General features: G+C 40.6%; 2 protein-coding genes across 2 annotated transcripts in view; both read left to right on the forward strand.

Annotated features, from left to right (window-relative positions):
- TMEM33 (transmembrane protein 33) overlaps window positions 1-25,729 on the forward strand; it is a 54,236-nt gene extending 28,507 nt beyond the window's left edge. Inside the window, exon 8 of the mRNA XM_074039711.1 lies at window positions 24,909-25,729. Coding sequence (XP_073895812.1) covers window positions 24,909-24,927 — 19 coding nt within the window. The 3' untranslated portion in view covers window positions 24,928-25,729. The remainder of the gene's footprint in view (window positions 1-24,908) is intronic.
- DCAF4L1 (DDB1 and CUL4 associated factor 4 like 1) lies at window positions 19,678-24,355 on the forward strand. The gene has a single exon (XM_005554782.5). It carries the CDS (start codon window positions 19,696-19,698, stop codon window positions 20,884-20,886), a length of 1,191 nt encoding a protein of 396 aa, XP_005554839.3. The 5' UTR covers window positions 19,678-19,695; the 3' UTR covers window positions 20,887-24,355.
- Window positions 25,730-27,102: the final 1,373 nt, after the last annotated feature.

Below are 27,102 nucleotides of genomic sequence, written 5' to 3' on the forward strand. Positions count from 1 at the left end.
ACAAATTCGGAGCTTTACAACCATTATTGCCTAGTGTTCCAACAGTAATAGACCATTCCACTTAAGTAACAAACCAAGACTCTCAAGACACAGAAATAGAACTTGTAGTGATCCAGAATAAAGTAGGTTTTTCTTTTTTTTTGTCATTAATTTATAAAAGATACAGTCATATACTTAGGTTTTTTTAAAATAATAGGTCTTGATACTATGAATTCATAGTATTGTGTTTGGCAGTTCAACTTAGTAATATCCAAAGCATGTAATTCATCTTTTGAAGTGTTTAGAAACGGCCTTTAAAAAAAAAAACTAACAAAAAAAAAACAAAAAACACTTTATCTGGATGGCTAAACTTCCTTTTTGGGCTCTTGTGCTATTGGGCTTATTTTGAATTAATTTTTTTTTAATGAACTTCATATTTTCCTGTCCTGAGGACAGTCCTTAATTTCAAAATATAAGCAAAAGAAACATTTCTTGGAAAAATATTGAATCCGGACTTTGTGCATGGTGGTTGCATCCCCCTGATCCTGACTACTTGGGAGGCTGAGGTGAGAGAATCGCTTAAGCCCAGGAGTTTGAGACCAGCCTGGAGAACAGCAAGACTTCATCTCCTTTAAAAAACAAAAGAAAAATATTGAAACCATTTCAAGGAAAATATTTTAATTTGTGCTCTTTTGCATTTTTAGTTATGTTTTTAATTATATGGATATATTGCTGGGAATAAAAAAATTTGTTTTCAAAGTAAGTAAACATCCTAATAACCTACCAGAGAGTTTTTTGTTGTTGTTGTTTGCCTTTTAATATTGTGGCAAAGTTATCTGTAAGGAGACTTAGTACAACTCTATTTGGGTTTTTGTGTTCTTTATACTTACTCTGAAATGGTTTTTTTGGCAGCTCTAATTTTATACATACCTACATACAGTAGTAATATGCTTTCAGTAGCATCAATGTTTTTAAATCTTTGCATTAAAATTCTCAAATAACCTTGAAGCAGGTTTATAAAATCATTCTTTGTTCATTTTCTACTTACTGGTAATTATTCAGATTCTTAAATTTTGACAGATTAGAATCTTACCTAAATTACAGGTGAACTGCCCCCTGGTGGTAAGTTTTCTGAAAAATAATTCTAGTGGCTCTCATTTTACTTGTAACTAAAAAAATTGGGGGAAAAGGGAACAGGTTTTGACTGTTGATTTTATTTTCAGCTGGTGTTTACAGTAAGCTATCTAAGCAAGGTTCAAAAGGGCTCCTTTGTCGTGATTTTAACCTTTTCATGCTATAAAAAAAAAATTTAGGCCGGGCGCGGTGGCTCAAGCCTGTAATCCCAGCACTTTGGGAGGCCGAGGCGGGCGGATCACAAGGTCAGGAGATCGAGACCACAGTGAAACCCCGTCTCTACTAAAAATACAAAAAATTAGCCGGGCGCGGTGGCGGGCGCCTGTAGTCCCAGCTACTCAGGAGGCTGAGGCAGGAGAATGGCGGGAACCCGGGAGGCGGAGCTTGCAGTGAGCCGAGATCGCGCCACTGCACTCCAGCCTGGGCAACAGCGTGAGACTCCGCCTCAAAAAAAAAAAAAAAAAAAAAAATTTAGACCATTATCATTTGTTAATACATACTACTAGTTTTCAGGGTGCCTAAGTGAGCTAATAATTTTTTCCATTATATTTATGCAACAAGTAGAAGGATGTTTTGGGGTCTCAATTTAAGATTGAGAAACTAAAATTCCACTGAGAAGTCAGAGAATCTCTTACTGATAGTTCTGCAGGAAAGCTTTGGAATACAATGCTCATTCAGATATTGTTCACTGAAGTGTGCTTTTTTTTTTTTGAGATGGAGTCTCGCTCTTTGGCCAGGCTGGAGTGCAGTGGCGTGATCTCAGCTCACTTCAGCCTCTGCCTCCTGGGTGCAAGTGATTCTCCTGCTTCAGCCTCCCAGGTAGTTGGGACTACAGGTGTGTGCCACCACGCCCAGCTACTTTTTGTATTTTTAGTAGAGATGGAGTTTCATCATGTTGGCCAGGATGGTCTCGATCTCTTGACCTTGTGATCTGCCCACCTCAGCCTCCTAAAGTGCTGGGATTACAGGTGTGAGCCACCACACCTAGCCATTGAAGTGTGCGTTTTTATATGCTAAGTAACAGTGTCAGAAATGTGCCCATGAATGTTCTTTGGGATGCCGTCATAATTTGGACATTCACATGGTTCTTTTTTTAAAATTTGTAGAATTTGTGGAATACATTTGCTATTGGTACAATCTCAGAAGAGTGGTTTCAGATAATCTTAGATGTCTTTAGAGTCTTGAGCAAGGATAAGAGGACATACTCTACTCTTGTAAATAAACATTTTTGACTATTAATGGGTCTCTTATAAATGGATCTTCTATGTTATGCCAAGGGGAAAAGAAGTATTGTGTAATCCATACACCAAATATTCCATTTATTTTGCCTTGAAACAATACATTATTACAGTATCAGTAGAACTTAACACTGGTTAATTATTTTATTACTAATAATTTTTAATTTATAGACTGCCTAGCCCATCTGTATTTTCACTTTTTAGTTTCACCATTAAATAGAGTATGCAAAAAGCCTTTTTGAAGAGTGCAAAAGAAAGTTTGGGTTATCATAATTAACCTCTTAGTAAATCTGGTTATAAATCACAGTACAAAGTCACATAGACTCTTTTAAGGAATTTTTTTTTTTTTTTTTTTCTCTTAAGACAGAGTCTTGCTCCATCACCCGGCTGGAGTGCAGTGGCCACGCCCAGCTAATTTTTTGTATTTTTAGTAGAGACGGGGTATCACCATGTTAGCATGAATGGTCTCCCTCTCCTAACCTTGTGATCCACTCGCCTCAGCCTCCCAAAGTGCTGGGATTAGAGGCGTGAGCCACTGTGCCCGGCCTCTTTTGAGGACTTTTAAAAAAATTGTTGCTATTGAATATTGATCAGGCTCTTAAGAAAAAACAAATGGCTAAGACCCCAAGTGTTCAAGTAGGTGATTACTATTACCCAAGGAAAATAAACACAGAATGATTTCTCACACACATTGATAATATTGGTAGTAGTGGGAAGACTGAACTGAGCTGGAAAGTACATGGTTTGCCTAAAAGCATTCAAACTTAAAAAATGTGTGCTAATCACACACTAGATCCAATTTAGCAGCTCAAGGGTGTTAAAACATTATTAAGGAGTTATAAATAATAGCATCAGGAGTGATGGCAGGAAGTCCTCAAATAGTGGTTCCAATCTGTGGACATTCTCTTAGTTTCTTTGGGCCTCGATTTTTTCATTTGTAGAAAGTGGCTACGAAAGGATTATTTGAGGTAGTGTATGTGAAAGTATGTGTATACTATAAAGATTTATATGATCAAACAGCTACATTTCATATTAAATTATGCTTCTTATTTTACCTTTGAGATTCTGGGACTCATGGAATTTAAAAGAACCTCCCCCAAGACCATACTTGATGAGTTGGTATTGTCTAAAATTTTTGTGACCATATTTTAAGTCATCTTTCTGAGAAAAAACGCTTTGGATCTGTGTCACCAGTCGAATTATTTTACTCTCTCTCTTTTTCTTTTATTTCTATAGGTTTTTGGGGAACAAGTTAAGGAACTTATTTGAGTAAGTTCTTTAGTGATTTGTGGGATTTTGGGACTTTTGCAAGGGACAGAAAGCAAAAGTGCTATTAGCAAAATCAGATTCACCTCTGTAACTGTGAGAGTACTCTCCAGAAGTACATCTTCAAAATCAGGAAATGATTATAAGTCCTCTTTAAAACCATGCTCCTTCTAAACCCTGCCAAATGAATACATAAGAAGGATGCAAACATAGTCTATGAAATGCTCAAAACTAAATGTATCTGTAATGTTTAGAAAATACAGACCAGAATTACAATTCTGTTTTCATTAGGGATTATGCCAGAACTTGGTAGAGACTTAATTTTTTATCCTGAGCCACCTAGGAAGAAGCAGGGATAAAACCATTATCATTGGAAGTCACTACAGTCACAGCTGAAGAATGACGTTCAACAATGGTGTATATATGATGGTGGTCCCAGAAAATTAAAATGGAGCTGAAAAATTCATATCTCCTAGAGGTGCCTTAGCTCTTGTAATATTGCCATGTATTGTGTTTGTGGTGATGTTAGTGTAAGCATATCTACTGTGCTACCAGTTGTATGGAAGTATAGCAGATACAGTTATGTATGTTAGGTAATACTTGAAAATGACAATAAACAACTATGTCACCGGTTTATGTTATTGGTTATTGTTAGAGTGTACACATACTTAACAACAACAAAAAAGGTAACAGTAAAACAGCCTCAGGCAGTTTTTTCAGGAGGTATCCAGAGGAAGACAATGTTATCATAGATGACAGCTCCATGCATGTTACCGCCCCTGAAGAGCTTCCAGTGGAACACGGAGGTGGAAGACAGTGATATTGATGATCCTAACCCTGTGTAGGCCTAGGCTAATGGGGTGTGTTTGTAAAAGTTTAAAAAGTTAAAAAGAATTTAAAATAGAAAAAAGCTTATAGAATATGAGGATAAAAGGAAAGAAAATATTTTTGTACATTTGTACAATGTGCTTGTCTTTTAAGCTAAGTGTTATTACAAAAGAGTTTAAAAAGTTGGCCAGGTACAATGGCTCAGACCTGTAATCCCATCACTATGGGAGGCCAAGGCAGGGGGATTGCTTGAGCCCGGGATTTGGAAACCAGCCTGGGTAACATAGTGAAACCTCGTCTCTACAAAAATTAAACAAGCCAGGTGTTGTGGTGCACACCTGTAGCTTCAGCTATCTAGAAGGCTGAAGTGGGAGCATTGCTTGGGCCCAGGAATTGGTGGTTGCAGTGAACCATGATAGCATCACTGCACTTCATCCTGGGCAACGGAGAGACACTGTCTTCAGGGGGGAAAAAGAAAAGTCAAAAAGTTTATGAAGTAAAAACAGTTACAGTAAGCTAAGGTTTATTATTGAAGAAAGAAAAGTTTAAAAATAAATTTAGTGTAGTCTAAGTGTATAGTATTTATAAAGCCTATAGTAGTATACAGATGTGTCCTAGGCCTTCACATTCACTCACTACTCACTCACCCAGAGCAACTTCCAGTCCTGCAAGCTCCATTCATGATAAGTGTCCTATACAGGTCTACCCTTTTTTTTAAAAAAAAAAAAAAAGTATTTTACACTCTCTTTTTACTGTACTTTTTCTGTATTTAGATACACAAATAACCATTGTGTTTCAATTGCCTATGGTCTTCAGTAGAGTCACATGCTGTACAGGTTTGTAATCGACTACACAATAAGCTCTAGCCTATTTGTATAGTAGTCTATACCATCTAGGTTTGTGTAAGTACACTATGATGTTTGCACAATGACTAAATCACCTAATGATGTATTTCTCAGAATGTAATCCTTCATTAAGCAATGCATGAGTATGTAACGTGACCAGTCTCTAGGGCTCTGAAGTATGATAGACTTGGTTGCCATTACTTTTTAGCCATGTGACCTGTTTTTCCTCTGTAAAATGGGAATACCAATACCCCATACTTTGTGAAATGGTAAAATGAGCTGAAACATACAGAGTGTTTAGCATAGTGTTTCACATAATGCTCAGTAATTTTGGCTGTCATTGTCATCATCAATGGTATGGTTTGGCTGTGTCCCCACCCAAATCTCATCTTGAATTGTAGTTCCCATAATCCCCATTTGCCATGGAAGTGACCTGGTGGGAAGTAATTGATAAGGGTGGTTACCCTCATTCTGCTGTTCTTGTGTTAGTGAGTGAGTTACCCAGTCTGGGGCAGTTCTTTATAGCAGTGTGAGAACAGATTAATACAGTAAATTAGTACCAAGTACTAGGGTACTGCTGTAAAGATACCCAAAAATATGGAAGCAACTTTGGGACTGGGTAACAAGTAGAGGTTGAAACAGTTTGGAGAGCTCAGAAGTCAGGAAGATGCTGGAAAGTTTGGAACTTCCTAGAGCATTTTGGCATTGACCAAAATGCTAATAGTAATACAGACAATGAAGTCCAGGCTGAGGTGGTCTCAGATGGAGATGAGGAACTTACTGGGAACTGGAATAAAAGTGACTCTTGTATGTTTTAGCAAAGAGATTGGTGGCACTTTGCCCCTGCCCTAGAGATCTATGGAACTTTGAACTTGAGAGAGATGATTTAGGGTATCCAGCGGAAGAAATTATTAAGCAGCAAAGTGTTTAAGATGTGACTGGGGTGCTGTTAAAAACATTGAGTTTTATATATTCACAGAGATATGGTTTGAAATTGGAACTTAAGTTTAAAAGCAGAGAAGCAGAGCATAAAAGTTTGGAAAATTTGCAGCCTGATGATGTGATAGAAAAGAACCCATTTTCTGAGGAGAAATTCAAGCTGGCTGCAGAAATTTGCATAAAGAGGAGCCAAAGGTTAATTGCTAAAACAATGGGGAAAATGTCTCCAGGGCATGTCAGAGGTCTTCTGACAGTCCCTCCCATCACAGGCCCAGAGGCCTAGGAGTTAAAAATGGTTTCGTGGGCTGGGCCCAGGATCTCGTTGCTTTGTGCAGTCTTGGGACTTGGTGCTCTGTGTGCCAGCTGTGGCTAAAAGGGGCCTAGGTACAGCTCAGGCCATGGCTTCAGAGTGTGCAGGCCACAAGTCTTGGCAGCTTCCATGTGGTGTTGAGTCTGTGGGTGCGCAGAAGAATTGAGATTTGGGAACCTCCACCTAGATTTCAGAGGATGTATGGAAATGCCTGGATGTCCAGGCAGAAGTTTGCTGCAGGGGTGGAACCCTCATGCACAACCTCTGCAAGGGCAGTGTGGAAGGAAAATGTGTGGTTGGTGCCCCCACACAGAGTACCCACTGGGACACTGCCTCATGTTGCTCTGAGAAGAAGGCCACTGTCCTCCAGACCCCAGAGTGGTAGATCCATCAACAGCTTGCACTGTGCTCCTGGAAAAGCCACAGACACTCAACACCAGCTCATGAAAGCAGCCAGGAGGGGGCTGTACCCTGCAAAGCCACAGGGGCAGAGCTGCCCAAGGCTGTGGGAGCCCACTTCTTGCATCAGCATGACCCAAATGTGAGGCATGAAGTCAAAGGAGATCATTTTGGAACTTTAAGGTTTAATGACTGCCCTACTGGATTTCAGACTTGCATGGGGCCTGTAGTCCCTTTGTTTTAACCAATTTCTCCCATTTGGAATGGGTGTATTTACCCAGTGCCTGTACCTCCATTGTATCTAGGATACAACTAACTTGCTTTTGATTTTAGAGGCTCGTAGGTGGAAGGGACTTGCCTTGTCTCAGATGAGACTTAGGACTTGGTCTTTTGAATTAATGCTGGAATGAGTTAAGACTTTGGGGGACTGTTGGGAAGACATGATTGTGTTTTGAAATGTGAAGACATGAAATTTGGGAGGGGCCACGGTTGGAATGATATGGTTTGGCTGTTTCCCCACCCAAATCTCATCTTGAATTGTAGCTCCCATAATCCCATGTATCATGGAGGGATCTGGTAGAAGGTAATTGACCTCCATGCTGTTCTCACGAGATTTGATGGTTTTATAAGGGGCTTTCCTCCCCTTCACTCTGCACTTCTCCTTGCTGCCTCAATGTGAAGAAGGGTGTATTTGCTTCCCCTTCTGACATGATTGTAAGTTTCCTGAGACCTCCACAGCCATGCTGAACTGTGAGTCAATTAAACCTCTTTTCTTTATAAATTATCAGTCTTGGGCATGTCCTTATTAGTAACATGAGAAAGGACTAATAGAATCTATGATTAGAATAATTCTGTGAATTGCTTTATTGAATAAATTGAGTAGTTAACATACTTTCCCACATATTTATATTCCAAAGGGTTAGAAAATAACTATTCTTCAGATACTTTCTGGTAATTGATATTTGTAATGATGACCACCCCCCATCTTATTCCATCCCAGATGGTCTAAAATTTTGAAATGTCAAAATTTAAATTTTGGAGATACATGATATTGTGATATAATAGTAACAGGAATGAATAAAGATCAGATACCAGACGTCAGTATTAATTACATACAGCTCCGTGACCTTGGGTAACAAATTTAACCACTCTGAACATCTGCTTCCTCTTGTGAAACTGGGAGAGTAATATTGAATCAAAATAATTTTGTGTGGTGGAAGGTTCTCTCCCCTGCCACTCCCATTTTCTAGAATGTTAAATCTCTCAAGGCTATCTTAATAGAAGGGTGTGTTTTTGGCCAGGAACACTCTCTCACAACTATAATCCCAGCACTTTGGGAGTCTGAGGTGGGAGAAGTGCTTGAGTCCAGGAGTTTGAGACCTGCCTGAGCAACATAGCAAGACCCTGTTCTCCACAAAAATAAAATAAATAATTAGTCGGGCATGGTGGCATGTGCCTATAGTCCCAGCTACTGGGGGAGGCTGAAGTGGGAAGATTGCTTGAGCCTGGGAGGTCAAGACTGCACTGAGCTGTGATTGCACCACTGCACTCAGCTTGGTTGACAGAGTGAGACCCTGTCTCAATTTAAAAATATAAATAAATAAAGGATGGGTTTTTAATATTGCCTAAGGTAGTAAAGCAGAAAAAGCATCAGTGTGATGAGGAAAAATATATCTAATTGCATCAGATATTTACATGGGGGGCAGACCCCCATGAGAACTTTTCCCCTCTGCCTCATGCACACTCATGTTCTGAAACCTGACTGCTATGAACAGCAGAACCAGTTTGAGTAGAGAAATATTGACAACATCCTTTGGAGACAAGACTCAAGAAGAGCTGGAGCAGGGACTTCAATGAAGGAGTGAGTACTGTATATCAAAAGAATTAAGAGACTGTGTGTGTGTGTGTGTGTGTGTGTGTGTGTGTGTGTGTGTGAGAGAGAGAGAGAGAATTAGCACTGTCCAATAGAAATATAAAGCAAGGTACTAATGTGAGCCATATATGTAATTTTAAATTTTCTATTAGCCACATTAAAACGGTAAAAGGGTGAAGTTAATTTTTATAATATATTTTATTAAACACAATATATCAACAATATTGTTTCAGCAGTAATTAACATAAAAGTTAACATTTCACATTTTTTCATACTAAGTCTTTGAAATCTGGTATGGTATTCTTATAGCATATCATATTAGATCATATATCAAATATTTATGTACATATTCCATAGGTACATATGGCTAGTGGCTAATATACTGGACAGTACAAGTATTGAGGGTATGAAGGGGATTGTTGGAGATTCTCTGGTAACCATAGTGTCACTTCACATTGCTCCCCCAGAGTCTAGGACAAACACCCTGTGGCTGTGAATGGAACTTAGGGGTAAGTTGAAGAGATCAAAACAGTGATTCTAGGCTCATTGGCTTGTGGATTTGTGGACCTTGTATGGTTTTGATCATATGGCCTGAGGATGAAATTGTGAATGAACATTCTTGGAATTTTGTGTGTATATGTAATTGGTCAATATCAAGACCACCTTTTCCTTCTATAATGTGGTGTATTAGTCATCATGGGCTGCCATAACAAAATGCCACAGACTGGATGGTTTAACAACTGAAATGTATTTTCCCAGAGTTCTGGAACCTAGGAAGTCCAACTTCAAGGTGCCAGCAAGATGGGTTTCATTCTGAGGCCTCTTCCCTTGGTTTGTTGGGAGTTACCATCTCACCATGTGCTCACATGGCCTTACCTCAGTGTGTGTGTATGCAGAGATAAATAGATATCTCTCTGTCTTCCTCTTAAAAGGCCACTAGTCCTATTGGATTAGGGTGCCTAATATGGGTATGCATCCCCACCCACATCTCATTTTGAGCTCCCATAATTCCCACGTGTTATGGGGGGAACCTGGTGGGAGATATTTGAATCATAGGGGCGGCTCTTTCCTGTGCTGGTCTTGTAATAGCGAATAAGTCTCACTAGAGCTGACGGTTTTAAAGAATGGGAGCTTGCCTGTACAAGCTCTCTCTTTGCCTGCTGCCATCGGGCATGACTTGCTCCTCCTCGCCTTTTGCCATGAGTGAAGCCTCCCCAGCCGTGTGTAACTGTGAGTCTGTTAAACCCTTTTTCCTGTATAAATTATCCACTCTCACATATGTCTTTATCAGCTGCATGAAAACAGACTAATACGGTAAATTGGTACCAGTAGAGTGGGGTGTTGCTGAAAAATATACCCAAAAATGTGGAAGAGACTTTGGAACCGGGTAACAGGCAGATGTTGGAACAGTTTGGAGGGCTCAGAAGACAGGAAAATGTGGGAAAGTTTGGAATTCAGTGGCTTGGACCAAAATGCTGTTAATGCTATGGACAATGAAATCCAGGCTGAGGTAGTCTCAGGTGGAGATGAGGAACTTGTTGGGAACTGGAGCAAAGGGGATTCTTGTTATGTTTTAGCAAAGAGACTGGCAGCATTTTGCCCCTGCCCTAGAGATTTGTGGAACTTTGAACTTGAGAGACATGATTTAGGGTATCTTATGGAAGAAATTTCTAAGCACCAAAGCATTCAAGAGGTGAGTTGGGTGCTGTTAAAGGCTTTCTGTTTCAAAAGGAAAACAGAGCATAAAACTTTGGAAAAATTGCAGCCTGACAATGCAATAGAAAAGAAAATCTCATTTTCTGAGGAGAAATTCAAGCTGGCTGCAGAAATTTGCATAAATAATGAGGAACCGAATGTTAATCACCAAGACAATGGGGAAAATGTCTCCAGGGCATGTCAGAGACCTTTGTGGTAGCCCCTCCCATCACAGGCCTAGCAGGAAAAAGTGGTTTTGTGGGCCAGGCCCAGGGTCCTCCTGCTGTGTGTAGCCTGGGGACGTGGTGCCCTGTGTCCCGACTGCTCCAGCCGTGGCTGAGCCAACACAGATCTTGGACCTTGGCTTCAGATGGTGCAAGCCCAAAGCCTTGGCAGCATCCACGTTGTATTCAGCCTGCGAGTGCAGAGAAGTCAGGAATGGGGGTTTGGGAACCTCTCCCTAGATTTCAGAAGATGTGTGGAAACACCTGGATGCCCAGGCAGAAGTGTGCTGCGGGGGTGGACCCCTCATACGGAACCTCTGCTAGGGCAGTGTGGAAGGGAAATATGGGGTTGGAGCCCACACAGAGTCCCTAATGGGGCACTGCCTAGTGGAGCTGTGAGAAGCGGGCCACCATCTTCCAGACCCCAGAATAGTAGGTCCACCGACAGCTTGCACCCTGCACCTGGAAAAGCTGCAGACATTTAACAACAGTCCGTGAAAGCAGCCAGGAAGGAGGCTATAACCTGCAAAGCTACAGGGGCAGAGCTGCCCAAAACCGTGGGAAACCACCTGTTGCATCATTGTGACCCGTGTGCAAGGTATGAAGTTAAAGGAGATCATTTTGGAACTTTAAGATTTGACTGCCCTGCTGGATTTTGGATTTGTGTGGGGCCTGTAGCCCCTTTGTTTTGGCTAATTTCCCCATTTGGAACAGCTGTATTTACCCAATGCCTGTACCCCCATTGTATCTAGGAAGTAACTAACTTGGTTTTGGTTTTACAGGCTCATAGACAGAAGGGACTTGCCTTGTCTCAGATGAGATGTTGGACTGTGGACTTTTGAGTTAATGGTGTAATGAGTTAAGACTTTGGGGATACTGCTGGAAAGGCATGATTCGTTCTGAAGTGTGAAGACATGAGATTTGGGAGGGACCCGGGCAGAATGACATGGTTTGGCTCAGTGTCCCCACCCAAATCTAATCTTGTAGCTCCTGTAATTCCCATGTGTTGTGGGAGGAACCCAGTGGGAGATATGTGAATCATGGGGGCGGCTCTTTCCTGTGCTGTTCTTGTGATAAGTCTCACAAGATCTGATGGTTTTGAAAAACGGGAGTTTCCCTGCACAGGCACTCTCTTTGCGTGACTTGCTACTACTTGCCTTTTGCAATGATACTGAGGCCTCCCCAGCCACATGGAACTGTAAGTCCGTTAAACTCATTTATCTATATAAGTTACCCAGTCTTGGGTACGTGTTTATCAACAGCATGAAAATGGACTAGGCCGGACGTGGTGGCTCACACCTGTAATCCCAGCACTTTGGGAGGCTGAGGCAGGTGGATCACGAGGTCAGGAGATCGAGACCATCCTGGCTAACACGTGAAACCCTGTCTCTACTAAAAATACAAAAAATTAGCCAGGCATGGTGGCGGGCACTTGTAGTCCCAGCTACTTGGGAGGCTGAGGCAGGAGAATGGCATGAACCCTAGAGGTGGAGCTTGCAGTCAGCCAAGATCACGCCACTGCACTCCAGTCTGGGAGACACAGCGAGACTCCGTCTCAAAAAAAAAAAAAAGAAAGAAAATGGACTAATACAGTGCCATTATGACTTCATTTAAACTTAATTACCTCCTAAAAGCCCTGTCTCCAAATACAGACATACTAGAGGTTAGGGCTTCAAAATAGGAATTTGTGGGGGCCTACTTAGTCCATAGTATATGGGCTTAGTGTTCAAGAAACATATGTAGAAAGTATTTTATAACTAAGAAAGTGAAACTTAGGTGATGGTGGAATCCTACTTCAGAGTATAGTTGTAATGTAGCACTTTGTGAGTTACAGAATCTGGCTGCGTTCAAGGACGGATGTTGAAGTGCTTTGTAAACTCTAGTGCTATTTAAAATGATTGGTGATATTACTAGATTACTATGTCTTGCACATAGTGCTGAAAATAAATACTTTAAAAAGTGAGTTTGGCATGGTAATGATGATATATTTTATTACATGCATCAGATAGTGTTGACTCTAAAGCTCTATATCAATATATGAATGTTGGGGGTTTATAGAACCACTAATAATGTTTTAGTACATATTTCTGGCTTTTGATTCTTAGAAACCACATTAAATCATATATGCTAATTCTAGTTATCAGGTGCATTAGGTCATTAGAATGTCCCCCAAACAATCCATGAACAAATTGTGTCAGTTATACCTTCAAAATATATTTAGAAATACCCAGGCACCGTGGTGCACACATGTAATCCCAGTTACTTAGGAGGCTAAGGAAAGAGGACTGCTGGAACCCAGGAGTTCAAGACCAGGTTGGGCAACGTGGTGAGACCCCATCTCAAAAAAACAAAAACAAAAAACAAACAAAAAAACTAACATATATCCACAATCAGATTCTCTCTTCACCCAGCTCAATTATCACTGTGAACTAAACAACCTCCATGTCTTACCTTGATTATTCCAGTAGCTTCCTCACTTTTCTCTTCTGCTTTTGCCTGCCTCTCCCCAATTTGTTCTTGATACAGCAACCACAATAATTCTGTTAAATCATACACCAGAATATGTCTCCTTTGCACAAAACCCTTCTGTGGCTTCTACTCTTAGAGCTCTTGCAGTGACTGACAAATGCCTTTTGATGACACTTCTTGTTCCTCATCTCCTACTACTTATTCCCTCATTTGCTGTGTTCCAGCCAGACTGGCTTTTTGCTCTTTTTTGAATTTGCCAAGTACAAAAGTACTCCTTCTACCTAGAATGTTGTCCTAGATATCAATTTGACTCATTCCTTTACCTCCTTCAGATCTTTATTCAAATGTCACCTTGGTGAGTCCTCTCCTCACCTCCCTATTTAAATATACTACACCCACTTCCACACTGACATTTCTTTTTTCTTGCTTAATTTTTCTCTGTAGTACTTACTGCCTTATAATGCCTATCATAATGCACATAGCATTATCACACATTTGTTTATTTTGGTTCTCATTTGTGTCCCCACCAGATGTAAGCTTCATTAGGACAAGAATCATTTTCTGTTTTGTTCATTGCTAAAAACCAGTTCCTGGAACATAGTAGGCACTCAATAAATACACATTGAATGCTTGAAACAAAACTTACCCTAGTTAAACAGAAGAGGAATTTTATAAAAAGGATATTAGCTATTTAAAAGTCTGGAGGGAATAGAGAATCAAGCTTGGAAGCTATCTAACCAGGAATAATGAAGTCTCCATTGGGAACAGTCACCACTATTACTGGGACACTCCCCTGGACTTGTGTCCTTACCACCTCCACTGGTTATATTTTGCCTTACGCCTCTTCCCTTGCAGAAAATATGTCCCATGAGATGCCTTACTTTTCCCATTATTTTATTTCATACTGTAGCCTCTCATAGATGTTCTGATGGTTGGTTGGTGGTTTGTCACATGTGTGGGCCCTTGCTCCAAAGGAGCCCAGGAGAGCAAGCCTTCTACTTTGGGGAGGTAGGCTCACAAGGTAGGACATTCCCCAGATATTGGAATTATGTTCAAAATGTGCTGTGCAGTCATAAAATATAAATGTTCTTCACTGGCACTGAGTGCTATCATTAAAAAAAAAAAAAACCTAGCTCAGGAGACCTGAAGTTATTTTAAAACTTTATGTGCAATCCAGAATCCGTTTCCCATAGCAATTGTTAAATATGTCTGCTTTCAAATTTATTATTCTTCATTCCTGACCTTGTTTCTAAGCTTAACCAATCACATATTTTCTCATTTGACATTCCAGTAATTAATAGCTGAAACCCACTGCCTGGAGAATGGTTTCCATTATGAAGTGGTACTCCTTGGCTGGAGAGTGGGATGAACAGACAACAGAATGCTTTATTTATGGAAAAGGAATAAGAGTGTGAGTCCATTATCAGAAAACACAGCAAGCGTGTAAAATATTGGGCTGCCATGTTAGAGCTCACCTCTTACCATAAAAATCTCTATACTCAGCAGCTGGGTCAGTGGGAAGCCTGCTGCCTAGTTCGAATGGTATATTGAATTATATGACCAGTCTTGGCATCAGTTTACCATTTTTTTAAAAAACTTTTTTCTTCCTTTCTCTTAGTTCCTTTTTTTTTCTTGCAAGTAGAAAGCAGGAATGACCACTCGATTATTAGATATTCAAGTTTAGAATTCAGTGTCATTACTGCACAATTCATTTGCTGAAATAACAAGTAGCAGGTGCTATAGTGCAAGTTAATGAATAATTCTTATTTGTACTCTGGCCTTTCATTGCAATTCATTTGTTACAGATGTGGGTTTAGTAATTATTATTCTCACACTTTCTAAAATGTTTTTAGCTTTTTAAAAAGCATTTTGCTACTTATTTTTTATTTCCTTCTGTTTGTTTCGTTCTATTTATTATTCTCCCATTTATCCCAATCGTTTGGGAAGTCTCATGGCTCTTTATGGTTCGCTTCTGAAGAGGAATATGAAATACTTCAATTGATTTGTTCCTTATTGCAAATAAGCCAAAGCCATGGCTTGTTTACCATTACCAGGTTTGTTTACCATTTCACAGGCACACTTGAGGCCTCAGCTTTCAAGGGCATGTTTTCAGCCTGTTACAAACCATGCTTGGCCTTCTTTCTCTAAAGTCTGCTCCTTCCTAACCAGGAAATAGGGCAAGAGTGGAATTTTCTTCCCATTCCAGTTTCCCTTTAGCTGCTTGTGTCCAGAAGTTGATATGGCATAGCTAAAATTAATACCTGAATTGACCCAATTCACCTTCTGTTTTGGAAACAAACAAAAAAAAATTGGCTAAAAAGTAAAGGCCTGGGTATTTTTAGAAAGAGCAATAATTAGTGTAAAATGTCACAGAAATATAATATGTTTAGATTAATGTCAGGCAAAAGTTATTTCCAGCAAGCTTCTGAAAGACAAGAAAAGGAATGTTGGAGATACTGGGAAAAATTATAGTGAAATTGGTAAGAACAAATAAGCTGCAGTGAAGCCTATCTGAAGCATTTGGAAGAAGACTTTGCAAGAGGCTCAGAATAGAATAGAGTAAGAATCTATCTCTGTTTATCTTTTTACCTTCCTATCCCTCTTGTATAGATATTGGAGTAAAAAGATGAGGAATGTTGCCCCTTGTTCTTCTCTCTGTGACTCACAACAGTGATGCTAAAGTGAGAAAGTGGCTTCAGACATGAACAGAGGTGGGGGATGGGAAAAATGATCAGTATTAAGAGGCATGTGGCATGCGTGAAGATTTAGGAAATTAAAACGTACACACATACATGGTGGAAGCTGGTAAGCCTTGCCTTTTATATACAGTTCTGAATTTTAACTCTGAGAGAAGCAAGGTTTCTCAATAGTGGCACTATTGATGTTTTTTGGGTATAATTCTTTGTCGTGAGAGGCCGCCCTGTGTGTTGTAGGATGTTTAGCAGCATCTCCAGCCTCAACCCACTCGATGCCAGTAGTATCCAGTTGTGACAGCTAAAAATGTCTCCAGATATTGCCAACAGTTGTCCCAGGATGAGAACCACTGCTGCAAAGGTCACATGATGTGGTTGGGCAGGATGAGTATGGGACCTGGGGGGCAGAGTTGTGAGAGTTGTGGGGAACGTTTCCAATTTCTCCTGTGGAGAAATGGGAAGGTGGATGAAGGAAATGGAATGGCATGGTGGGAATGGAGTATGTAAATTCCTTAAAGAGAAGGAAAGAATCCTAAAGGCTGAAATAATTTTTTAAGACAGTAGATAAAAAGTCATGTAACATTTAAGGAGAAAGGCTTAATTTTTCTAGAAGGTTGATTTATATGTTTATTGAGAAGGCAGGAAAGTTAGTTGATCAGAAAAAGAAGGGGAAGGTGGGGATGGTAAATGAGTAAAAAATATATATATATAGTTAAATAATGAATAGGACTGGCCAGGCACGGTGGCTCACCCCTATAATCCAAGCACTTTGGGAGGCCGAGGCAGGTGGATCACAAGGTCAGAAGTTTGAGACCAGTTTGGCCAATATGGTGAAACCCTGTGTCTATTAAAAATACAAAAATTAGCCGGGCGTGGTAGTGGGAGCCTGTAGTCCAGCTATTCGGGAGGCTGAGGCAGGAGAATCGCTTGAACTCAGGAAGCAGAGGTTGCAGTGAGCCGAGATCACACCACTGCACTCCAGCCTGAGGAACAGAGCAAGACTCAAACAAAACAAAACAAAACAAAAAAGACGAATAGGACCTACTATTTGATAGCACAACCGGGTGATTATAGTCAATAGTAATTTAATTGTATATTTTAAAATAAAGAGTGCAATTGGATTGTTTGTAACTCAAAGGATAAATGGTTAAGGGGATGGATACCCCATTTACCCTGATGTGCTTATTTCACATTACATGCCTGTATCAAAACATCTCATGTACCCCATACATACTCCTACTATGTATCCACATACATTAAAAATTGAAAAAAAGAAGTGGAAATAGATTGAAAGCTCCCTCTGTAGAGCAGAAGTTGGACAGATTTTGCAGAAATAACCTTAACCCCTTATTCCTCTCAGTGAAGAGGCCTATGAAATAAAGGAGAATTAAACATTATGTAGTTCTTATAATTTTCATTCCTTCATTCACTTACCTATATCCTAAGTCCCATGTACTATATTATACACTAGACAGTAAGGATAGAAAAATGGATAAGAAACAATCCCTGTCTAAAAATGTCCGTAGTATACTAGGATAGACAAAGACGTGTAATCAGTATGATTGAGAATCTCACCTCAAGAGGCATAAGCATGAAAGTCATCATTTCTACACTTGGTATTTTGTCAGATTTCATTGCTTCTAAGTATCAGCCTCCTTAGTTATTAAAACTTGCATTCTAGGTATTGAGATTAGGTCCTACTCATTTAAAATATTAGTCTCATATTTATTTCAAAAACTTCTTCTGTGCCTTCCAGAGCAGACTAGACCTGTAGTTCCAATTCTCTTTACACGCAACCCTCTTTTCCATGTGTCTGCTCTTCCAATGGTGGGATCAGGAAGCTTAAGAAGGAAAACTGGCAATGCCTTAAATGTCTGACTGCCGCCACGTTGCTATGTGCTTTCTGTAGGTCATTGTTAGTGAGAATGCATGGGGTTCCTAACAGCTCCACTGATTAACTCAATATCAAGCAGTCCTCTATGCTTTGATAGCCCTTTGCAAGACTTCCTGCATCTGTCAGCTGATTCCCATTTGGCAGTGGTGAAACACATTCTTCTGATACATAGAAATCCCTTGTCTCATGTTATTCCATGGCAAGTGTGTTGGCCTCAATCTCATGTGCTCTCTGAGATCCCAGCTCTGTGGCCTGTAGATTCCGACAGGATCCATAGTCCAGATATCACCGGATTTCTCTGTAGTCCCTACCAACTCTCCCCAGTCCTCCAAAATTCCTGGAAATTCATAGCCTAGGGACAGTCAGCAAGCTTTGTGGCAGAGGAAACATCCAGATGGGGACTGGAGCTATCAGTCTCCTCTTGGAAGTCCCCAAAACTTTACTAGTATCATGTAATAGGTACAAATGTCCTGAACAGAACACGAAAGATACCATTAATGAAACAAATTGACAGTTTGGACAAATCCATAATTTATTTACTTATTTTTCTTTCTTTTTGAGACAGGGTCTTATTCTGTCTCCTGGCTTCGCTGGAGTGCAGTGGGGTGATCACTGCAGCCTCAACCTTCTGGGCTCAGGTGATTTTCCCTCCCGTCTCCTGAGTAGCTGGGTCTACAGGTGTGCACCATGCCCCGCTAATTTTTGTATAATTATTTATTTATTTTTTGAGACAGAGTCTCGCTCTGTTGCCCAGGCTGGAATGCAGTGGCACAATCTCGGCTCACTGCAAGCTCCGCCTCCCGGGTTCACGCCATTCTCCTGCCTCAGCCTCCCGAGTAGCTGGGACTACAGGCGCCCGCCACCAGTCCCCCCTAATTTTTTGTATTTTTAGTGGAGACGGGATTTCACCGTGTTAGCCAGGATGGTCTTGATCTCCTGACCTCGTGATCCACCTGCCTCGGCCTCCCAAAGTGCTGAGATTACAGGCGTGAGCCACTGCGCCCGGTCTAATTTTTGTACTTTTTCAGAGACAAAGTTTCACCACGCCGCCCCCTCTGGTCTCTAACTGTATTTTAAAAATACAGGCGGCCGGGCGCGGTGGCTCAGCCTGTAATCCCAGCACTTTAGGAGGCTGAGGCGGGCGGATCACGAGGTCAGGAGATTGAGACCATCCTACCTACATGGTGAAACCCCGTCTCTACTAAAAATACACACACATTAACCAGGCATGGTGGCGGGCACCTGTAGTCCCAGCCACTTGGGAGGCTGAGGCAGGAGAATGGCGTGAAACGCGAGAGGCGGAACTTGCAGTGAGCCGAGATCGCGCCACTGTACTCCAGCCTGGGTGACACAGCGAGACTCCATCTCAAAATAAAAAATAAAAAATTAAGAAATACAGGCAAGGCGCGGTGGGCTCATGCTTGTAATTCCAGCACTTTGGGAGGCTGAGGCGGACAGGCTGCTCGAGCTCGAGTTTCAGACCAGCATCAGCAACGCAGGGAGACCCCATCTTTACAAAAAAATTAGCCGGGCGTGGTGTCTCGAGCCCATAGTCCCAGCTAGGTAGGGCAGAAGTAGGAGAATCACTTGAGCCCAGGAGTTCCAGGCTGCAGTGAGTCGTGGTCGGGCCACTGGACTCCAGCCTGGGTGAAAGAGCAAGACCCTGTCTCAAAAAGAGAAAGGAAAAAATTTAACATCAAGAACTTTCGTCAAGACGCCACTGAGAGAATATGACAACCCACAGAGTAGGAAAAGAGACTTGTAATACACATCTGCAACAAAGGACTTGCTCCCAGAATACAGAGATAAAAATTAGCAACACTTCCGTTCGCGCCCGGACGGAACTTCCTGTCACGGAAAAGAACATCCTGAAGAATTTCCTGTCACGAGCAACAGTCCGCAGGAGGAAATGGAGGCGGAAAGGCTGCGACTCCTCGAGGAGGAGGCCAAGCAGAAAAAGGTAGCCAGAATGGGATTTAATGCATCTTCTATGCTCCGAAAAAGCCAGCTAGGTTTCCTCAACGTCACCAGTTACTCCCGTTTAGCCAACGAGCTGCGTGTGAGCTGCATGGAGAGAAAAAAAGTCCAGATTCGGAGCTTGGATCCCTCCTCTTTGGCGACCGACCGATTTAACTTCATTCTGGCGAGTACCAACAGCGACCAGCTCTTCGTAGTGAACCAGGTCGAAGTCGAAGGCTCCAAGTACGGCATTATCAGCCTGCGAACTCTGAAGATCCCTTCATTCCACGTGTACGTGCTCAGAAACCTCTACGTCCCCAACCGGAAGGTGAAGTCCCTGTGCTGGGCCTCGCTGAACCAGTTGGACTCTCACATTCTGCTGTGCTTCGAGGGAATTACAGATGCTCCAAGCTGTGCGGTGCTGCTCCCAGCGTCGCGATTCTTAAGTGTTCACACAAGAGTAAACCAGCCTGGCATGCTCTGCAGTTTCCAGATCCCTGAGGCCTGGTCCTGTGCCTGGTCCCTCAACACCCGGGCATATCACTGCTTTAGTGCAGGCTTGTCTCAGCAGGTCCTGTTGACCAACGTGGCGACGGGACACCAGCAGTCGTTTGGTGCCAGCAGTGATGTCTTGGCCCAGCAATTTGCTAGTACGGCTCCTTTGCTGTTTAATGGCTGTCGCTCCGGGGAGATCTTTGCCATTGATCTGCGCTGTAGAAATCGAGGCAAGGGGTGGAGGGCCACTCGCCTGTTCCATGACTCTGCAGTGACCTCTGTGCAAATCCTCCAAGAAGAGCAATGCCTGATGGCGTCAGACATGACTGGAAAGATCAAGCTGTGGGATCTGAGGGCCACTAAATGTTTAAGGCAGTACGAAGGTCACGTGAATGAGTCCGCCTATCTGCCCCTGCATGTGCACGAGGAAGAGGGAATCGTGGTGGCAGTGGGCCAGGACTGCTACACGAGAATCTGGAGCCTCCATGATGCCCACCTGCTCAGAACCATCCCTTCCCCGTATTCTGCCTCCGAGGACGACATTCCCAGCGTGGCCTTCGCTTCTCGGCTCGGGGGCATCCGGGGAGCAGCACCAGGGCTGCTCATGGCTGTCCGGCAGGACCTTTATTGTTTCCCCTTCAGCTAATTCCGCAGGTTGCAGCGCGGCCGAATGTGGATTTGACTTAAGGAAGTTAAGAGTATCTTACTACCGTTTCTGTGAGAGCAGTTTAAGAGACGTGATATATATAGATCCCATCTATCCGGCTGCCAGGGGTAAGGTGTTAAGAGTTTTATGTGGAGACTTTTCCGTAAAGTTATTTCAGTTAAACTGGACTTAACTTGAAAGTCCTTTTCATAAAAGATACCTATTTCCTCTTGTTGAATGCCTTAGAACAGTTAACCATCTCCCCCACCCTTTTTTTTTGTAAGACTTTTCTAAGGACTGAAGATTGGCAAAAACTAAAATAAATTAAAGCAGCTTCTTTCACTAGTAGCCCTTTAGAGAAGCATAATGATGGTACTAGTAAGACTGACTAGTCACAAAGGGTCCCAGGCATCTGTGCTTGAGGAAGCCAGTGGGAGTGGAGACAAGGGAGAGGTAATTTCTCGGAGTCTCTACAGAAATATTTAAGGCTGCAGTTTGGAATCATTAAATTTCTCAAACTCAATAGCAGATCCCTTAAGATTCTCCTTTTATTATTATCCATAGGCATTGGAAGGAAAGAGGGATCTTCTTAAATACGAGAAGTTTTAAACAGTCTTTAATGTGCTTTTGTTGAAGTACCTTTCAGAATGTAAGGTGCAGCAGCTCCGGTTTCTATTATGGTGACTTGAAGTTCAGATTCAAGGAATTGGCTTTGACTTTTTGTAATCTAGGAGCAGCAGTTTGTGAGAGGTTTATTAAAAATGTTAAAGAGCCTGTTTTTCTACCAAGCAAGGAAGAAAAAAAAAATGTAATAATGTTAGTTGCTACTTCTTAATAGCCGAAGCCTGGAAATTATCTGAATTTCCAAAATGCTAAAACTCGTGCTATAATCATACAATTGGATACTGCATAATAATAGAAAATAAAGCACACTTGCTATGTGAAACAGTATGGACCAATCTCAACATGGTGATTGAAATTAGGTAGAAATGAGTACAAACTGTATGGTTCAATTCTGAAGTTCAAAAGCAGTAAAAACTTGTCTATGGTGATTAACGGTAGAATAGTAGATACCTCTGTAGAAAGAAAGGATTTTTTTTTTTTCTTTTTCTTTTTAGGATGCTTGAGAAGTGACATGGGGAAGCTTTAGGAATGCTGAGTTTTCTTTATCTTGACACTTGATAAATACATAATTCATATAGCTATATGCTTCACATTTTTATAGTTTACTGTATATATGTTATTCTTAAATAAAAATAAGAAAGCAATTAGGACACTATTGTAGTTAGTCAGGCAAGGGACAGTGATGCCTTGGACCTGCATGTGAGAAGTAGAAATGATCAGAAATGATTGCATTGGAAGATCATTCGAAGGTAGTATTATTGGTAAGACTTGCTGATGAGAGTAAACTAGAAAGTGAAAGAATAAAGGATGGCAGCAATTTTTTTTTTTTGGAGACGGAGTCTCGCTCTGTCGCCCAGGCTGGAGTGCAGTGGTGCGATCTCGGCTCACTGCAAGCTCTGAGGATGACAGTTTTTTTTGTTAACTTTAGAACTGGTAGATGATGGTGTCGTTTACTAACCTAGGGAGGATAAGGAGAAAAAAACTTTAGGTGAAGGGAATGATGCTGAGTTTTAGACATCTACTAAACCTCCAATTGGAGATACAAAGTATTCTGTAGATCTGTGGTCATGTCACGGCTGGTATTACAAATTTGGTGACTTCAATACATAGAATTAAAGTAGATGGGATAGATGTGCTTTATATGACCTAGATGAGGTTAATAATGTAATTACATATTGATAAAAGATGAGTAGATCAATACAGAAGATATGGGGAGTGTGGTTAGGCACAGATTTTTGGAATCCTTTCAGTCAGTTTTTGATAACTAACTTGATATGTGACATGAGAAATTGTGTAAGCTTTACTTGTTTCTTCAGTGTAAAATGTCTTAGACAATAAAACTAAATGATAAAGTAGATACAGGGTTAAAGGATATATACGTTGTCCCTTTTACATTATAAGCATTCAAAATAAAACAAAAAAAATTAATGAAAAAAAGACATTGTAATCATTCAGTAAGAACTAGCTGCAGGTATATATATACACACACACATACATATGTCTGATAGTGATATGTCATTTCTTTGGCAGTTGACAAAAAATGACTACATAACTTGATAAACTGTTTATCCTCATTTGCAAAGAAAACAAATGCAAAAAAACAAAAGAAAGAAATCAGTACGAAAAGCACAGACACCTAAAAGAAAGGTGGGCAATAGTCTTGAATAGGAGAAAAAGAGGAGATCCAAATGGCTAATATACATTTGAAAAGACATCCAACTTCATTTATTGTCAAGGAAATGCAAATTAAAATCACAGTGCCACACCACTTTCACTATAATGGTTAAAATAAAATAGATCAGGTGGAGTGACACTGGGAGTTAAAAAAGAAGCAAATGTTGGTGCAGTTGTGAGCAAATAGAACTTTCATATACTATTGAGAGTGTATACTGGTACAAGCACTTGGAAAAGTTGGTAATTGCTAAAGCTAGGAGTTTGCATACTCTATGACCCGGTAATTTCAGTCCTAGGAATATATTCATCAGAAATGCATACCTGTGTCGACCATAATTTGTTAATAGCCCCAACTGGAAACTACCCAAATGTTCATTAATAGTAGAATGGATAAATTGTGGGATATTAACACAATGGAATCCTTTTTGCAGTAGTAAGAATGAACATAGCAGTATGGACAAATCCCACAAACATAATGTTGAAATAAAGATGCCAAACACCAAAGAGCACATACTGTACAATTAATGCACATAAAGTCCCTAAACAGACAAAATTAATCTATGTTCTTAGAAGCAGGATTAATGGTATACTTGCAGGGTAGGAGAGTAGTGACCAGAGGGGATTCTAGGAAGCTAGCAATGCTGGTGTCATGCCAGACACCTGGTGACTCCAATAGGAATGGCACTGTGTCCGAGAGGCCAAAGAAGACGTGTAGACAACGAACAAGACTTGGGTTTATTGGGGGAACTTATATATAGGGATGGTCCAGTGGTAGTAGGCTGAATGGAAGAACCACTACTGTTTGTAAAAAGCATGCAGTTTATATAGCATTGTCATTTAGCACACTCCACCTAGCAACCTCCATTTAACCCAAAGCAAAGGACCTTGATCCCCTGTATTGCCTGTGTTGTAAGGGATGCGCTGGGGGTTCAGATGTCCTGCATAGATAAGGAGTGAAACTCAGGATTAGTCACTCCTGATTCCTTAATTTGGGATTCTGAGCACACACTCATTTTAGATCACAGGGTCATTGTCAGAGTATGGTTGTTACTGCTGTCAGGTGCATCTGCTGTATAGTGGGGTACTGGCTACACAGTTTTTGTTCACTAGTGATAATTCTTACAGCTGTGCCTTTATGTGTTTTCTTCTGTGTATTATACTTCAATAAAAAGTTAAATTTTTAAAAACCTAGTAAGACTTTCTCTTGCTGCCTCCCCCTGTGGGTTTGGGGAAAGAATTGACTCTTCACAAATGCTACCCTCTCTAAAAGTATTACATCTCCATGCTCTATCTCAGCTTAATTCCTCTCAAGGATAAAGGTTATCAGTCAGTCTCTTGTTTCCAGGAGTATTTAATAACTCAATTATTCCAGCTGTAATCTGAATCTTGTTTACTACCCTCTGAGGAAAAGGTGTGTGTGCATGTGTGTATATGTAATTTTTTCTTCACCACACCAGGTAAATTGCAGGAGCTTTTATTGGAGAAGCTAAGAAGTGTTGAATAAGAGAGCTATGATCCAGGAATATAGTTATCATTGGAGAAATCATTCTCCTTTTCTTGGATGAAAGTGGCAAAGAGTGAACCTAAGTTTAATGGTAGTGGAATACTAAATGGCTATTTGACAAGATAATTGTGATTTTAAAAATCCCACAAGTAATTTCATAGGATAATGTCAGAGGGAAAACCTGTAAGAACAAGCCACTCCTTTCTTCTCTCCTCTACAGTGCTCACTCAGCCACGTAAATTGATTTGGAGTTAGAGGACCTGAGTCTGATTCCATCTTCTATGACATTCTTGCTAAGTGAACTGTGGAAAAACCTTTCACCTCTCTGAAAAATGGAGATGAGGATTAGCAACCTGGTCAGAAACCATATCAACTGCATGTTTCATTTCTTTTGCATTTTTGCGTTTACAGGCCAAATGTGTCTGTGCAGACCCTTATTGCTTCTGACTATTGTATAGGAGAGAGGGGGTTTGACCAGATAATTCTTTTTACCCATGTATAAGCCACTTCTGTTTCGTTTTTTGTTTTGCTTTGTTTTGTTTTGTTTTGTTTTTTGTTTGGTACAGATGGGATCTCATCGTGTTGCCCAGGCTGGTCTTAAACTTCTGGCCTCTTGCCTTGGCCTCCCAAAGTGCTGGCATTACAGGCATGAGCCACCAGCACCTGGCTATAAGCCATTTTCTTTCTTGCTTTTTTTTTTTTTCGATACAGAGTCTCAATTTGTCGCCCACCTTGGAGTGCAGTGGTATAATCTCAGCTCACTGCAACCCCCGCCTTCTGGGTTCAAGTGATTCTTGTGCCTCAGCCTCTTGAGTAGCTGGGATTACAGGTGTGCGCCACTACGCTCAGTTGATTTTTGTATTTTTAGTAGAGAAAAAGTTTTGCTGTGTTGGCCAGACTGGGCCAATTTCTTATTGAAGTGTTCAGGTGGGCAAGCTCCCTCCTTCCCCACTCCTAGAGGCAAAGAAAAAAATCCCCAAAACGTGATGACAACAAATATGTGTGTGTTCAAAATTAAATTTGTGTTCTTGGTAAGCCTCATGATAGAGCCACTTACTTTATTTTTAATGGATTATCTAAATCAGTTTTCCAGATAACCAGCCAAGTTTATCTCAAGATCAGAATTATTTTCCCAAAGCTATAGACAGGATGAAACCAAGGAATAGTAGTCAGCTCAATTGCACAAGCAAATTTCTGAAAGATGCTGGAACTTCTTCAGAGTTAATGGAAAACCTTGCAGGAATCATGGTGTATGGTAATAATCAAATGACACTTCACTCCTCTCTTACTTCTATTTCTATCTGACTTAATAAAGTTCCCTGTATTTAGGCATCTATTTATATCATGAATCCTCATGAAACTCAGACAATTTTACACCACGTTGATCACATGAAATGATGTAAAAAATATCTGGGGAAATTCTCTTAACGTACATCCCAGAAAAAAAAAAAAAAAATAGAAACACCACATTTTCATTCGAGTCTTTTGAGAAGACCTCACATTTTTTTCCAAAGGGGTACCCACTGACTTAGAAAGAGTGGTGCTTAAGAGCAAGATCTTTGTGCCTTGGTTTCTCCATCTACCTATAACTTATTTAAAGTATTATGAATCAGACAGTGTACATAGAGGGCCTGGCAATTAGTAAATGATTAATATTACTACCGTTGCTATTACTGTTTTAAATTATCAATATGTTCATTTATAAATTTGCTGCCTCTTCCAATAGAAAATCAGCCCTATGATACTAGAATCTTACCTGTTTTGTATAGGCAACGCTGAATGTGTCTCAAATGGAGCATAAAAGCAAAGTCTCTTGGTAAGGATAGGATTTAGAGTCAAAGGAAATTCCCCTGAGGAACTCTAAAACTGACATTATCTTAAGTTTTAGCACTTGGGGAAGTTTCAAAGACTTTCCAAAAGGATAAGTATATCATGATATGTAGGTATAAATACCACGACAACTGCAGAGTTATTTTAATCCAAGTCTGTTGAGGCTTTATTATGTGACACAGCAATGTGAGGGTTAAACAAGGTAACACGGAATGATACACTTTGTTCTTCAAACTTATTTGGCAAATCAAGGGTACTGGTAGTTTATAACAAATAGTAGTGTCTAAGTCAAGTTACACCTCAACTATACCAGGAAAAAGAAGGACAGGAAAAAATTAACACACGGTGAAATTTTACTGTGCACCAACATTATATTTTACACATCAGGTGGGCCGTTACGGAAATTAAGAACTCTGCACAAAATGTATTTTTTTTTAAAGTTTTGTATCACAAAAGGAACATATTTTCTTCTAAAAATGATTAGAACATACAGGTAAACAAAATAAAAATAATCCTATCGCACAAATTAAAAACAAAACCTGAGAAGTTCTGATCAGGCTTGCCTAAAATGACAGTTGAAACCA

The sequence above is a fragment of the Macaca fascicularis genome, chromosome 5, assembly GCF_037993035.2.
Source record: "Macaca fascicularis isolate 582-1 chromosome 5, T2T-MFA8v1.1".
In the NCBI taxonomy this organism is placed as follows: Eukaryota; Metazoa; Chordata; class Mammalia; order Primates; family Cercopithecidae; genus Macaca; species Macaca fascicularis.